Here is a 16,621-nt window from a genome sequence, read left to right on the forward strand (position 1 = left end):
AGATCATCGTGCTCGGGGGCATTTTCCTGCAGTTTGTGTTTTTTCTGCTGTGTTCTTTGCCCCCATACTGTATCTCTGAGGGCAATTTCCCCTGACAACAGACCACCAGCAGTATCTGCTGCTGTCCATTGCACTTAGATCCCAGCCCCTTGTGGTATGTACTGTAGGGGAGCTACAGTACACACACACACATGCACACTCACACACACACACACACGCACACACACACACGCACACAAGTACAAGCTTCATCCATATGCTGCAGTACACAACCATACATCCCTTCCAAGGTTCCATTCCTCAAATAGAACACAGAATTCAGCACACACATCAGAGCCTTTTCCCATTTAGACCGATTGATTGATACTTAAAGTTTTAAGAGACTGAACACTCCACTTTTCAACTGCGTCATATGGATTAATGCTGTCATTATTCTAAATCAGACATGCTGTTTGCTGTTGGCACGCCTCACCCTTATCATGCACTAAAGTGTTTGTGGCCAGCAACCTTGCTGATTTGTGTATACAGGGTAACTGGAAAACTCTCAATGCCTGTGACAAAACAAAACAAAAAAACATAGCTTTGCACTATGGCCTCACAGCCCACAAAGAAGTCATTTGTCGTGGTGGTCAAATAGCCTGTAATTGACTCAACATTCATCAGCAGATTCAAATTTGTAGAGAGTTGGGGGTAAGTCTCTCTTGGCCTTCAAACAATACCTGTATATAAGTGTGTACTGTATGTATTGTCTAATCCCACCCATCAGTTCCAATTGATGTCCACACAAAGCTCACAGAACCTTCACAGAGGCTGAGCCGTCTATTTATTTCTAGACAGTGCAGTTTCAAGGTTGATGGCTTTTTTCTCACAGCATCCAACTCAAATTATCTGTGCTTCTTAGAGGCAGTGCTACATCTGTTAGTTGAACATCTGTTAGTGAAATCAGCATGTTTGAACAAGATGATATATGGGGGATAATAACAGAATACAAGTTTTGTTGTTTTTCTTCTCCTCCACTTTTTCCTGATGGATAATAATTAGTGAATGAATGGGATTTGCTTTCAAACTAGCCAGTGCCCGAGCAGTAGCCTCAGGCTGTGCCTCCCCCGAGACCAGAGAGATCATCGGAAGGCTGGATGTGTGTGATTTTCTCCATTTGTTGACGCGGCCTTCATTCACTCAGTCTGTCTCTCTCTCTCTGAAGCCTCTAAACGGCGTGAACAAAAAGCTCGGCTGCCAGCGAGGCTGACAAAGGTTGTCCTCTGGAGGCCGCCCAGCGCGTCTCATTCATTTAGCCTCCTGTGATTGATGCCATTGTTTAAACACTTACACAAAGCTGAGGTGTGAGATGTCCTTCACCAGCGGACTGACTGGGCCTCTCCTCCCATCAGCAATCTGTCAAAGAATGTGTTTTTTTTCCCCCCCTAACTTTTTTTGTCGTCGTTAAGGATACTGTTATCTAGAATCTTCCTGGCCTATGTGCTTAGCCTGTTGCCTTTTAAAATGCCCGTCTCTGATAGTCGGTAATTTAACGGCTCCTGCCAAAGGGCTTGTCAGCATCACACACACACACACACAAACACACACTGCACTGAAACCCACTGCCTTCAATCATCAGAGGGAGGGAAGACAGGAAAAGCCTCTTTGTTGGCCACCAACAGCCCAACCCTCTTAATCCTGTCTGTTGTTAGACCCCAAACTTCTGTGGTAATACAGGACGTCAACACTCTCTCCGTGATCTCCGGAGCATGGACCAACTAGGAGATGAAGGCTTGTGGGAAAGTGGGTGGTGGAGGGGGGCAACACCTGCCATGGCCCTTTTGGGGAGGGATGATCTGAGGCTCCTCCTGGAGAGGGGAGATAACGTGGAGTTTGCCGAATAAAGGTCTTAGCTCGCTCAGGCTAGGAGCGGAGTAAACTGTGGAAGTTTCCGACGGCAACCGTGAAGTGAACAGAGATCTGAGGTTGAATGATACATAGCCTAATGACAGCAAAAGGGTACGCTTGTTTCTTAAGCCACACTGCCATGTGTTTGTTTGTGCGTGTGTGTGTGTGTGTGTGTGTGTGTGTGTGTGTGTGTGTGTGTGTGTGTGTGTGTGCACATCTTTGTGGTTGTGTGTATTCTGTGTGTGCCCGAGTGTCTGTGACAGTGAGATTACTTTCTCCCCTACGCTTCGGGGAGCATGTCTTCACTGTAAAGGCCTATTGCTTTGTAGCATTTGGCTTTAGAATTAATGACTAATATCCCTGTCTGTGAATCGAAAACAAACAAGGTTGTGGAATTTTATATAAGACTTGATGAAAACACGCAGCACCAGGAGCTCAATGAATAATGTTGCGAGTGATTGACAAAAGCTAACATTTAAGTGGGTGAATAATGAATCATGTACATCAAAAAAAAAAAAACCTCACAGGGAGTCTTTAGAAATACATCAAAGTCCTCTGTATACATCACTCATGTGAAATGTAACACTTGTTAAATTAAATGTTTGCGCTTGCACCGGAAAGGAATATAAGGTCGAAGGATGAATAAAAATGTTTTCGCTTTTTTTTTAAAAAGTTTTTAGTCGCAGAAGCCTTCTCCGTAGCTGTTTCATTGTCACAGTACACAGTTCTCATGGGTATGAGAGTGCCCTCTGGGGTGGTTATGAAGTCTTTTGGGAGCTAAAGTGTCTTACCATGCAGTGAAACTAGAGCACTGGTTTCCATAACAGATACAAAGATAAAAAGGAGTTCAGAATAGATGGCAGGCCCATATTCTCGGCATTAACGAAGATCTCTAGTCAATAACAGGTGTAGGCACATCTTTCAGTTTTGCGCGGGTGTGGGGGGCTTGGAAGGCAGGTGCAAAGTTGGGTAAAGTTTGAGATCAAAGCTCGCCTTCTTCGTACCCTTTTGCCTTGACTCTGCCTGACCCGTCAGGCTTTCATCTCCATGCTGTTGCCAACAGACGTGACCTCCACCTCTCTGTCAGGACAGATGAGGCTGATGGGTATTGCGGCCTGTATGGAAGTGACCAGTACTGAATAGAAAACACTGACGAGACTGCTCCTGGGCACTCCGACACGTTAATATTTCATACACCCGCCTAATAATGCAGGGTACTCCATTGACAGCAGCTGGACAAGGTGAGTGGATGTGCCAGCAGATCATGAATACAGGTCTGACTAATTGACATTTGCTCACTGTTGCTTTTTTTGCCTGTGCTTGTCTCAGGAAGTTCAAAGGAACTTAAAGCAATACCATGGAAGAATTGATATCTATGCTCCCTGGTGTCAATATAGAACGCCATTTAACGCTATTACGGTACCCAGTTAGTCAAAAACCGACTAAAAAGGTCATGATCCTACTAGATATGTTACATAGTACAATATCAAGCATTCCAAGCGCGCATCGGCAATGTCCGAGACTTCATTGTCCATATTATAAGATGGTATAGCATCATAATGAGTTTGAAGCCATTATTTTAAGTTAAAAGGACTACATTGTGCTGCTTTAAAAAAGTCCTTTCACGACGAAGCAAGACCCCGCCGCTTCGTGTTGGGGTCCTGTTCACCCTATTGGGTCCTGTTCACCCTGTTATGTAAAGATTTACGGTGGGAACTGCTAGTATTTTCGGACATTGGATTGCATTGTAAACCTAGCTAGACAGCTAGGCTACATGCTGCAACACAGGTATGAAATATATTATGTCTTATTGACCTTGTTGTTTCTATGAACATGAATTGTTGTTTATAGGCAACATCAACTTAGTCGAGTCATAAAGACCCCTGGATATCTTCATTAAGTACTTAAACGTTTGAACTAGCTGATTAGCCTAATTAGCTCGCTTGCCACCACTGGCTAGACACTGCAGTCAAAAGGTTAGCGCTTTGGCCGTCACGCCCCCAAGGCGAAATTTCGCTGGCCAAAATTTGCGAGGTGTTGTTGTGTGTGGAAACCCACCTTTAGCCTGGCTCCCCCCTCCTACGTACTTCCACTCAATTTTCATTTCCCTTCAGTACGTCGTCTGGGTTTGCAGTATATTTGGGGGTTTTCTCTGGCCAATCTTTACCTGTCTAATCAGTGAATAGAGGGAGTGGCTGAGAATGATGACGTTGATAAACAGAAGTAGCAACATCTGCAAACGTCAAAAAATGTTTAGGCGAAGTAGGAAGTAACGTTAGGAATCTCTGATCAATGTGATTGGTAAGGCTGGACCAATGATTTCAGAGTTAGTGCCTGTCGCGATGCAAGTGTTCAAACGTTTCACAATCGAAAGCCAGACTCTATTCACTTCGAAGAAGTAAAGCTTTCAGTTGGAACCTGATAACCTGAGAAATATGTACCATATATCGGTGCCATTTCTCTGGTACATACAACATATGCACGTTATGCCAGTAATGTCCTTACAACTAACACCTCTTTGAGGACACAGCTATAAATATCTCACAAATGGATGTTGTCCAGGCAACTCCTATGTGCAGGCAGAGTATACAAGGCACATCCACGCAAGGCATGCTCTAACATGCTTCACAGAGGCCGAGAGGGACAAAAATGATGTCCAAAAATTATACACCTACATCCTGTGGTAAAAATTTGAAAGCTTTTAGCCAAGGCAGTGCAGCCAGTGTTTATGGTAAGTTGCGACCTTTGGCTTAATGGAAGGCATGATATTCACGGTGACCTTCATATACAGGGAGCCCACTGTCAGTTAAGAGCAGACTGCGATTCAATCACATGACATTACATTACGCCCCTTTAATGCTGTCTAGACCCATTGCCATCCACATGTGAAGGGAAAATGGACATGGAAGTGTACCACATGTGGATCAATGTGGGGATATCTCGCTATGTGTTGAATTTGTTTTTTGCAAATTTGACGTCAAAACCATTCGCATTATTTCACACGCACATTAATCAGTTTATCCTCAAAAAGAAACACTGAGTTTTTTGTGCAGTGCAAGAGCAGGATCGAGGTGGATTATGACAGTCATCCATTACATAAATGTGTGGAGTTAGCGGGTGGTCTAAAGAGGATGAGTTTACACACAGTAAACCTGGCCATGGCCTGCCCATCCTCTGAAGGGTCCTTGCCCCAGTTATTTAATTGTGCAACAGAAAATAGCACGGGTGACTAAAATTACTCATTTTAAGCCTGTAGATTTGTGGCTAATTGATTTATGTGGGCACATGTGCCGACCCTGTGTCTGCCACCAGAGGTGTGTGATAAAAATAGCTTGCTTCCATGCTACAAGGGGCTACCACCAGCCATAGGGGAGCCTCCTAGGGAAGCCCCCCCCCCGCCCTCTTTGTCTAATGGCTTAAGAAACCTTTGTTTCACCCAGTCCATTTAATTTGCATTGGTATGTGGATTTCAAGTGGCTATTTCCAGTATGCGTTGAGTGGGCCCCATGTAAATTATTGCAATGGACAAGGTCCTCCTGGATGTCAAACTCTCCATTACGTATTTACTACTATGTCTTTGCCTAAGTCAATGTGAACACGTTTAAGAAAACCTCTGTTGTGCGATGATGAGATTATACATAATGAAGCAGAGTTGGGTCAAGAATTCAACCCTAATTTGAGGAAGTGTTTTTCTTGAGGGATGTGATTGGTGGCCAATTTTAGAAGAAGGGCACGCCACACTCCAACATGATAGATTTAGCAATGCTCTGTGTTTGAATATCACAGAAATGCACTCAGTATTTCCTGCTATAGATAGATTGACTGTAAAGTGTGAATGTTGCTTCTCTTTTTATCACAGCGTATCTGGCAACGTCGTAGGTGTAGGTGTTACTGTAGAACAGGTCTGAACGCACTCTAACAATCTATCAGCCAAGAAAACAACTGTGACATATGGTATTTTCTCCAAGGCTTCAAGAATATGTCTACTATATCATCCAATCTTTTTGATGTCCATACAGTATGTTTTATCATTGACTCACCAGCAATTGAAGTGGTCTACCATAGAATCAAAGGGGTTTGGGGGTCATCCCTGTATCATGAATAGGGAATGAAGTAGAGTGCATCTGTCAACACTACAACATATGGATGAGACCTAATGCAATAGTAGTGTCAGTGCTGGAAGATAAAGCCTGTAGCATGATGGGGATTGTAGTCATTCACTGTACTGTATGATGTTGGTTAGTGCTCTACGTTTGACGTAGTTGACCACAGCAATGATTGAATCAACCTGTTTCAGTTTGTCATTACTAACTAAATGAATTAATTTCATGTATAGTCAACATGTTGTTATAAATTATTTTCAGTTATTTATGCGATCTGACCAGCTTTGGTTTAGTAAACATCATTAAAAAGTATAGCACATGCATAAAATGGAATAAATTGAATCATTTTGCAATTTCTAAGAATGCCTTATTGTTTACATAGCTGCACAGCAGTGCACTCCATTATAATAAAGCACCGTCCGCTCCAGTGACCCCAATACAATTCCACCACGAGTCTCTCGCTCGTCTCCCCATCTTTGTTCGTCCCTTCAACTCAATTAAAGTCACCTGTCTGTGATCTCGCCTCTCTCCTCCTCTGACAACTGAGGTGACAACTCTGTGACAGCTATGGTTATTAGTTGCAGGAAAAGGAGTGTCTCTGACCTATAGCACAGTATGTTGCTCAATGTTGTCACCAGAGGACAAAGTGACCTGAAGAGTATGTTGATGCTACCTCCACCAGATTGACATTACACCAAACAGACAGGACGTTATCGTAAGAGCTATCATCCATAGATCCTGTCATAAAATATAAAATACTAACTTAGATTATTACTGCAAAGAGTGTGTGTTTCTGTGTGTTTTCCAGTATGGCATAATCATATGCTATGGCAAAAATTTAAAAAAGCAGTAATGTAAAAATGTTAGAAATGGAAAATGGAATCACACAAATATTGTCAGGTTGCCAGGTGGACATTGTGCATGTCCCATCCACTGATCTGCATCTGGGCAAAGTGACCAGGTCATCCATATCTCATCAATCAGGACAGACAGGCTGCCTTCAGCAGTCCTTCACACCTGCAGACACAATACTCTGGAATACTCCGGATTTATCTGTGTCTCTGAGTCACAATGTGTTTGAGTAGTGGGTGAGAGCTGGAATCTGAGGTGCCCCACACACACACACACACGCTCTGTGAGACACACTTGCGATCTGGAGCACTTGTCTTAAACAGCTCATTAATGAAGCATTACATTTGGCTAAATGGGTGCTTAATTGGACCTCCAGGCAGCATATTAATATGGTAATTTTTTTTTTAATGAAATGACATTCATTCTCATTATTTGTTTTGCCTTTGGTGAAGTGGCGTTATGTTTTAATACATATTAAATAGTGTCACCGCAAGTGATGTGATTGACAGATTACACGCTAAACTCAAACTGAGAGGAAATGTAGATAGTGATTACTGATTATCAGCCAGCTGGATTCCCCTCGTTAGAGTAAGTGCCCTGGGTGCACTCCTCTGGTCAATTCATGTGTCATGCAAAAATGTTATAAATCAATATGTTCCTCCGCTGTTAGCCTGTCGATGATTTCTTTCGCACTGCACCTTGGACTTTTACTCTTCCTGTTTATTATGTGATGGTTGGCCTTTGTTTTCGTTAGTCTGCTTCTGTTAAGTTATGAATCACTTGTGTGTGTGTGTGTGTGTATCTGTGTCTGTGTGTGTATCTGTGTTTGTTTTTTTTCTTTCTGGTCCTCTTTCGTTTGTTTCAACTCTTTTGCTTTTGTCTTTCCTTCCCTACCTCTGCGCTCTTTTGTCTTGCATGCTCTAACCTCTGTGCATGGCTGCATGTCGTGTTTGGTGGAGGGCAGCTCCCTATCCCCCGGTACAAAAAGGTAAGGCTTCCAGAATGACCTTTGACCCCCAGCAGACCTCCATACTCCCAACCCCATGACATCCTGGTCCTCCATTTAGCCCTCTAGCCTCTCTCCTAATGTCAGCTGGAGAAACAGCCCTTCCCTGCATCAGAACACAAACCTCCGGTGTTTCTTTAGAGAGGTACAGATTCATATATCTACTGTTTGCCAGCACTGTATTTGTTTTCATGAAGGTAAGTGTACATTGTGAAGCAGGTTGTCCATCTTCAGTCCTTAGTCGTGATGCTGCATCTTTACAGTTTTCAACAGATGGAGGATGACTCCATAACACCACTGTGTCCACCAGTGCATCCAGTTGTACAATAAGTCCTTTAACGGACATGTGACTTTTCCTCCTGTGGTTTCTCCGCCCTTGTGTTTGGTTCTTTTCTCCATAGAATCACATCCTTTTTAACTTTAAACATTAACTTTATTTATATGGCGCATTTCATACACAGAAGTCATTTAATGTGCTTTACATAAACATAAAAGCATAGAAGGGCAATAGTCAAAATATAGTTTAAAAACATAAAACACACAAGTTAATAGTACATACAAGCATAAAAGGGTAATAGTTTAAAGTGTTTAAAAAGTAATAATTAAAACACATAAAAAACAACATAGAATGATTAGGCGGGGATCACATTAGCCAGCGGCAAGCATAACACAACGCTCAGACCATAATAAGTTCTATCTCGTTCCTATGGTAACACAAACGGTTTGCCTTAACTGACAATTGAATATGCTCGCGTTGCGCTTTGAAAGTTGAACCAGTTTCGCCAGCGTTGCCACCGTTCCGCTGCCGAACCATAGAGAACAATAGGAAACCTGCCGCTGGCTAATGTGATCCCTGCTTTAAAGGTGCCATGTGTAAGAATTGAGGTAAAAATATCCAAAAAATGAGCTACACGCATCAAAAGAATGAGAAGAAATAAGGGCGATGATGTCATTAAAAAAATGACAAGGTATAGTGCTGCAGAGAGATCAACCTAAATTAGCATGCTAAATTACTAGCCACAGCCCGACAGGTGTCATAATACCAGTTTCGGCCATGGGAGGCGGTATGCGGGCAACATAACCGCCAGCCAAACTGCAATACACGTGTCTCGGTTGTTACTCTAGGGTAGACCAACTCACTTTGTGGAGGTATACTGCCCCATCTTTTATGGAATGTGGAGTATGAATTGATTTTTTGGCGGACATTACACATGGCACCTTTAAACTAGCCAAGCACTCAGCACTCTATGGAGATTGTTGAAGTAGTCCCAAACTGTGTGTGCACACATGTATTTCCTTTCAGGGGTCAAAATGCCCGACCACAGGGCTCGATAGTCCCCCTTGTGGAGTATTTACACCCAAAATAGTTAACACACAGAGTTTCAGTGAAAACCGTTAGAGCTGTGACTCTTGAGCCGTAAAGAACGAGCCGTTACACTCCTGACTATGCCCGATCTGTCTACTCTGTTAGAATGACACACACACAGTAGTGCCACCAGATGCACACATACCAGCCACACTATTTCTCTCTCTCTCTCTCTCTCACACACACACTCACAGGCACGAGCACCACCACACGTACACCCAATACTGCACTGTTTTCAACACACACACACAACAATATGTGCACACTGGCACAGTGTTGCATCACTGAATAGCTGGTTGGTAGATTTGTGAAATGATCTTCACAATTTACTCTGGCAGTCCACTGAAGCTTCTCATGTGTAATCTTTTAATGGGTTTATCTGTTCAGCCACAGTGCATAGCAACCTCAGGGTAATCTAATTGATTTGTGTTGTGTTTACGCTTCAGTAATATTAGGTACACAGAACGTGATTTCCACCATTGTTTCCATCTTATCTCCATCATTGTAAACACAACTCTATCTGTATTAGACTGATATAAATTGACAAAGATCTGCATAATTATGTTCATCTGTTCAGGTTGCCTTTTTATATTTAGACCTTTGGTTATGTGAATGTAATCTTATGTGTACATTCTGGAGATAGGACAGTTCTTCTACCACTATACTAAAAACTTGAGTTCAAAAATAAACCTACATTGTCACTGGGTTGTTTGGCTAATGACTGTGTGGGAGAGAAGCACATTTGACTGTAATAAGATTTATGAGAAGGTCATGAGATGTTTATTCTGAATGTCCCTTGAGGAAATATTTGTATATATTTGTATGCCTGCGTCAAGTGCCATGCACCAATATCTTTGGTGTTTTGGCTTTAGTGAGCTGTCGTGCAGACCCCTTAGAGACCTTTCTCAGACCTCAGATCTCAGACAGCTACACTACACCACTGCAATGTATAAGGACAACAACCAACACCACTGGCAGCTTCTCACATGCCAATGAGATTGACACTCATGTCAGAGTGAGGCATTTCTCCCACTCACTCTGCAGGGAGGGTGAGATTGCATACAGTTGCTCTGAAGGAGATAAAAGCACAGCAGCCAGAGGTTTAGTTAGCATGTTCTCTCTCTCTCTCTCTTCTCTCTCTTCTCTCTCTCTGTCTTCCTTGTGCAGTGCATACATACATTCATTGCTAAAGAGATCAGAGCCCTCCTGGGCCCCCATCCCCACCTACGCTGATTAATTTATCATTCACTCCCATCACACCAGTGGCGGGCAGCCTCCACATAAACAGCCCCATCAATCACCGGGACCATGTGCTCCCCAGCACCCCCTTCCCATCACCTCCACCCCACTGGCTCTGCCTAGCTGCACCTAACCAGCTCAGCCCACCTCCAGCCGCCTCCATGTCTGCTCCAGCTCCCTCTATCTAGCTATCTATCTATCCATCTATCTATCCATCCATCTCTGTCTATCTACCTATCTATCTCCCACTGTCTATCTATGATCTATCTATCTATCGATAGATCTATTAATGAAACTCTAAATTCAAAGTTGCTTTATTAGCATGACTGTCTGAGTACAGTGTTGCCAAAGCCAGTGTTGACAGCGATCTCTCTCCGCCAGGACTTGACTCCCCATGTTCTGTAGCTCCTGGTTCCATTCGTCTGCACTCTTTCCACCATTTGCTCCACTCAATCAGTCCTTCATCGTCTCCGGTCCCCATGCGGTTTGAAGTTAAACGCGGTCTGTTTTTGAGCAGCCCTTTCTGCTGAGCCACTTGTGCCGTGTGCGTCTGTGTTAATCAGTGGGCCTCTTTTTGTCCCAGCTGCATGCATCAAGTGGCAGCATGGCACAGAGTGTGATTTTTTTTTTGGGGGGGGGGGCTTCAAGAGTGCTTTCCCCAAATGATGCACGTGTCGTGTGTGCTTTTCAAGACTACTTTCCCCATCATGCTACAAGGGGCGTGTATTAGTGGTCTCCTTGTAAAAACCACATCCTGCTCTCCATTACTGTTCTGAGTCACAGCTGACATGAGAAACACAGATATTGCCATTCCCCCCACCGTGTCCCTTCTGGTTGAAAAGAAGCCCAGTGCCACTGCCTCCGCCTGTGGCACCACCCAGCCCTGGCGGCTCCAGTGAGAGAGAGAGAGAGAGCCTGGATCGGCTCGCTGGAGGCAGGAGCCAGCAGCCACAGCTGTTTGACTGCCTGTGCCGTGATTGCTGCTGCTGCTGCAAACACATAGTGACAGAGCCAGTGCAGTCCGGTGCATCAGAGCCCTGCTGCAGTGCTGCTCTGCTTTTGTTGTTCCATGAATAGATTTGTCACAAAATTGCGCACACGCAAAATGATGTAGTCCTTAAATCTAAGGAGTCTAATCTAACCTATCTGTGTTTTGATATTCCTCTAAAGCTGAAAAATCACCCCCACATTTCATTGTTTCATTGATCTTCTCTCCCCCATGCTCTTATTTGCCAAGTCTTTAGATTGAGTTCATTTCAATTAAAAGTGAAGGTTCAGTAAAATCCTAATTAGGAGAAAATATCTTCTATCTATCCAGGCATTTGGTAGGCTTTAGATGTCTGTCTCACTCTTTCCCACCACTAACCTGCTGTCTTTGTAAGCAGATGTGGCTTATTTTAGAGATAAAGACCTCGTTAAGTGTTTTCCCTGAGAGGTGAGGAGACACAGGGCTGGTGAGAGAGTAGCAAGAGAGAGAGCTGGAGCCAACCCGCAAACAAAGAGGCAGCCGCCAGTAAATTGGTATGAATGAGTAGGTGTGTGACGCTGGCGAGTGGATACACTGATGCATGGTGCCCATCTGCCTTTCTCTATCCCCACACCCTCCCCTACCACCTCACCCCACCATAATTATGATCAACTGCCTATTCACTAGCAACATGGCAATCACGGACGCTGTGAGGTAGCCCATTCATTGGAGGCACATTTGCAGGGCATCTCAGAGTGAGGGGGTGGTGGGGGGATCAGAGCTGCACTCTTCCTCAGGAGGTCAGCACATTTGTCTGACTCGTTTCGGTCACACCTGAACCCTGCTGCAATCATCAGACAGCAAAGACTTCTCCCGGGGGAAAGAAAGGCCTAGCCACAGCCTAGCTTCAACAAAAGGCCTGCCTCCCACTTAGATAAATCTCCTTATGTTTTGTGCCACTGATTATGTAGCGTACTTGTCAGGAATATCATGCAGTGACGATGACAGTGACAGTCAGAAACGAGATGTCTGTCAGCGGTGGTGGTCGTTTAGAACAAGACAGCTCTTCTTCTCTGTGGGCATTCTGCATTTGAGAAAAAGACATCAGTTGACACCTTTCTTCTTTTTAAAGCTCTTTTTCTCCCTCAGATCTGCTGGTCAGACATCCCTTTCATGGCCAGGTGAGGTCAGAGAGTGCCTATTGCCAGTAGGGCTTTGATAAAGCTTTTTCTTGGGCCCGAGCTCAAGCTCTCCAGCAAGACCAGCAGCAGGCTGCGGCATCTCAGTATCAGAGCTCCAAATCTCCCGGGCCGCCTCTTTTCATCTATTGATCCTCAGCTATAGACGGCCGGCACAGAAGCGCCGCCGCAGGCTCATATGTCACCACGGGTGGCCCGAACCTTCAGCAAAGTGCTTCACTCAGTAAAAGCCTTCGTAAACACTTCTCAATACATCACGCTCACCACCTCCCCCCTACCCCCACCCCCTTTCAAAACGCTGGTGTTTATGGTGCTCGTCCACACGTCAAGGCGAAAGGATTTGTAACATATTGGGATTTGTGGCGCTCTAACGCTGTGAAGTTGCCAGCATAATGAGGAAGAACAGGATGTGAGTGTTTCTCAGATGTATGTGTTTTTCGTGGATAGCTCAATCAATCCATGGGTGGTCATGCAGGAATTAACCTCAGAGAGGTTAGCACATCTATCGGCACTCTCTCAAAACACACACACAAACATACACACACACACATACACCCACACATACACCCCCAGACGAGAACGCACCCAGCTGACTGAATCTGTAGATGTGTGAAAGCAGCTTTGTAGAGGAGATGAGAAGACTGCGTTTGTTGTTTGGTAAAAAGCAGTGTGCCTGTGCAGGAGAGAGAGGAGGGGGGGAGAGCTCTCTGTGTTCCCGCTGTAATGGAGAGCCAAGCAGGACAAATGACTGGCTAGCGCCGGTGGACATAAAAGAGATGAACCTGCATGTCTCTCTTCTCCTCTTCCCTAATTTGCTTTAGTGTTTTTTTTTCTGTGTAATGCACATTGGCCTTTGTCCCACCATCACTGCTACATGGCACATAGGGTTTGTTTTCTTTATCTGTAATCTGTACAGAGGATGTGAGTCAAGTGGCACGTCCAGAGGCCCACTGCGTCTGCTTTGGCGCTCAGCTCAAGTAATGGGGAAAACCCCAGAAAAGCAGAAAATCTCTCGTTGCGATTGTTGTGCTGATAATCAAAGTCTTGGGGTTACAGTGGAATACGTTTGTCTCATTCATGGATGAACAGTGGTGCAAGGATGCCTTTAACTCAAGTCAACCACCACTGGTTAAATGATCAAGCATGTTCCTCACATACCTTGTGTTAGACAAACTCACCAGATGTTCAGTGCCAATAGTAATATTAGGTCAGTTTGAAGGCACACCTAGTGTAATGTGCTGTGTGCTCAGATAGATGGATTGTTTGCAGTTCTGCAGTTCTCCATGTCTGTACAAGTGTTATATAGCACACAGAATCCAGATATGAAATGAGTAGGAGTAAAATGCAGCGCTTGAAGTAGGTCCAAATCTTTCTTTCTTTTGCAGGATTAAAGCAAGCCTTTTTTACCTTGAAAAGAAAATGTTGAGTCATTCCTGTATTTTAAATCAACGATGCAGTCAAAACACTCACCCCCTGGGTTATTGATTACTGCTAGCAAGGCTTTCCTTCCAAAAAAAGGAAGGAAATTGCAATTCAACATCTCAAAAATCATTTTGACATCCATCCTCAGAGACGGAACAATATCTGTCATTGCAGTCCAATAGATGACACAAATGTATTCAAATCAATATACATCTTCAATGCACTAACATTTAAATCATTGCATTACAATGCTCTTCCTTGGAATCATTTGTTTAGAATTGATTGATCACACTTAAATATACACAAGATTGGCAACAGTTTGATGAATACTGCTGGAGAAGAAAGTTTATAACTGTTAATGAAACAACAGCCAACTACACCTGGTACACATTTAGTCTCTCTGGAAAACTTAGCCTCTAATCTTTAAATAGATAATTATTATCATGTTCGCAGATATCACTGAGACTGAGGGCATTTCTTGCTATTCTCAGTTGCAATCCTATACTAACTATTCCTGTTAGTTAGCTGTAATGGCCATTAAACATTACCCATCATCTTTGCCTCAAAGTCTTCGCCATGTACTGTATGTCAGTGTTTCCAGCTTACTGCACAGTTGTTATTCAGCTCTCACATGTTATGGTCTAACCTGCATTTATGAAAAGGAGCCAATTTTGTGCCTTTGTTGTTTTTGTTGTTGTTTGTCTTTTCTTTATTTTTGTTTTTCTTCTTCATTTGAAAAGTAATTGCTTGTATGTTCCTTTTGAAATGTAGTCAGTTACATGGTAAAAGAACAGTTTGTGGCTTTTGGCTTTTCCCTCAAAGCTTCCCCTTGTCTCAAACACGTTGATGGATGAGCAAGCGTTTACAGAGAAGGGCCCTCACGCAGTGGAACGGGCAGAAGTGAAAGTGGACAGCTTAAATTGGATCGCGACAACTTCTAAGTCTCTGTCAGCTAACGAGAGTCCTACAATGATATTCTTTGGGGATCTGAATGCTTTGAAGTCCAGGCAGTTATTCTGAACTTCCTCCATAAAGACAAAGTCTCTTTCTTCTCTTCTCCACAGGGACTCAAACCAATGGATCACAATGGGCTCTCTGATCCCTATGTGAAGCTGCACCTGCTGCCTGGAGCAAGTAAGGTATGTACAGCCTGTGTCTGCACCTCTGTGTAATCTTTTAAGTGTAAGAGAGAAAACCTGCAGAAGTCAAAACAACACAATGGACAAAGGAGTTGCAAAAAGAAATGATAGTGGCAGTGATGAAGTCTGTTACACTCCTGGTTGTAGTGCCCTGTTCTGAACTCTGTTCTGAGATTCACAGTTCTCACCTCATCTGAGAAATCTGAGAACATTTCTGATGTTTATTGCTTCACCCATTTGCACTCAATCCAGTCTGAACTGATGTATGAGTTGATGTCGCCCATGGTCCATTTGCTTCTGAATGAGAAACAGGACACCTTGTTTTAAAAACAAAACAAAAGACTCGCATTTCAAGCTGACAACGTCTGTCAAGGGTCGAGGAAGCTTTAAATCAAAGCCAGGCGCCATGTGCACCCATCCAGAAGCTTGTCTTTCTTGTCACTGATCATATTCCGCCCCTCAAATTAATGTCCTTTCCCTTATCATAATTAACCTGTTCTTTGTGTGTGTGTGTGTGTGTGTGTGTGTGTGTGTGTGTGGCAAAAGCCCACTTCTTGTCCTGCCAACAATCCACTTAGACGTCAGCAACACAAGCCGTCTAGTACAGCCCGTTTCAAACTGTACAAACTAGATGACCTACAGTAAGAGTGGCCTCTCCTTCAGACAGTGATTAGGTAATTGATGGGGTGTGGATGTCGGCATACGGAGGCTTTGTGTGAGGATGTTTCCGAGCGCTCCACATTGACGTGGCAGCGAGTGGCGGCGGGCCACAGATGTGGCTCATCCAGGCTTTAATTACTGACTTGAGTGTTTTTGTTGGTGGGGATCAATTGCTGTGGCCACCTGCCAAGTGAAGCCCAGTTCTGATTCAAGGACACAATGTGTCTGTTTTAATATTGCTTGGTGTCAATTCAGTACACACACACAGTATGGCTAATTAGGTTTCAAAATTGGTTAATTTGGTTCATGTGTATTCATGATCTAAGTCTTGCCTACGCTTAATGTTCTGTACTTGTAGTTTTAATGACCACAAACAGATATAACAGGTGTATAGACCAGGAGTTATTCCAGTAAAATAACAGGCTTTGGTTTTTGCTTGGTGATCACCATATTTAATCCTCAGCGTTTGCCATCTAATTTTATTCCCAGTTTGACTTAAATGGCTCCATTGTTTGACTTAATTGCAATCTGGGGTTCCAATTGTAATTATGTGTAAAAATAAACAACAACATGTTTACCCTGTTTTCCGACCCATTCTGAGCCTGGGTCCTGAAGAGAGTCGAAGACAGACAACAAGAGCAGGCTGCTGGGCGAGACTGACAGGTTAACTGGCTCGGTCGTGTGCATCACTGACAGTCTCCTTCCCTAAGCTGAGTCTGACATGGTATCCTAACTGCATCCGAGCGAGCGACTGTCATGTAGCATTGAATGCTCTCTGTCC

At 43.8% G+C, this 16,621-nt stretch overlaps 1 protein-coding gene across 1 annotated transcript in view; it reads left to right on the forward strand.

Moving 5' to 3' along the window:
- LOC121708599 (double C2-like domain-containing protein beta) overlaps window positions 1-16,621 on the forward strand; it is a 65,987-nt gene that overhangs the window by 24,209 nt on the left and 25,157 nt on the right. Inside the window, exon 3 of the mRNA XM_042091375.1 lies at window positions 15,106-15,180. Coding sequence (XP_041947309.1) covers window positions 15,106-15,180 — 75 coding nt within the window. The remainder of the gene's footprint in view (window positions 1-15,105; window positions 15,181-16,621) is intronic.

Source organism: Alosa sapidissima, chromosome 5, assembly GCF_018492685.1.
Source record: "Alosa sapidissima isolate fAloSap1 chromosome 5, fAloSap1.pri, whole genome shotgun sequence".
NCBI classification, from domain to species: Eukaryota; Metazoa; Chordata; class Actinopteri; order Clupeiformes; family Clupeidae; genus Alosa; species Alosa sapidissima.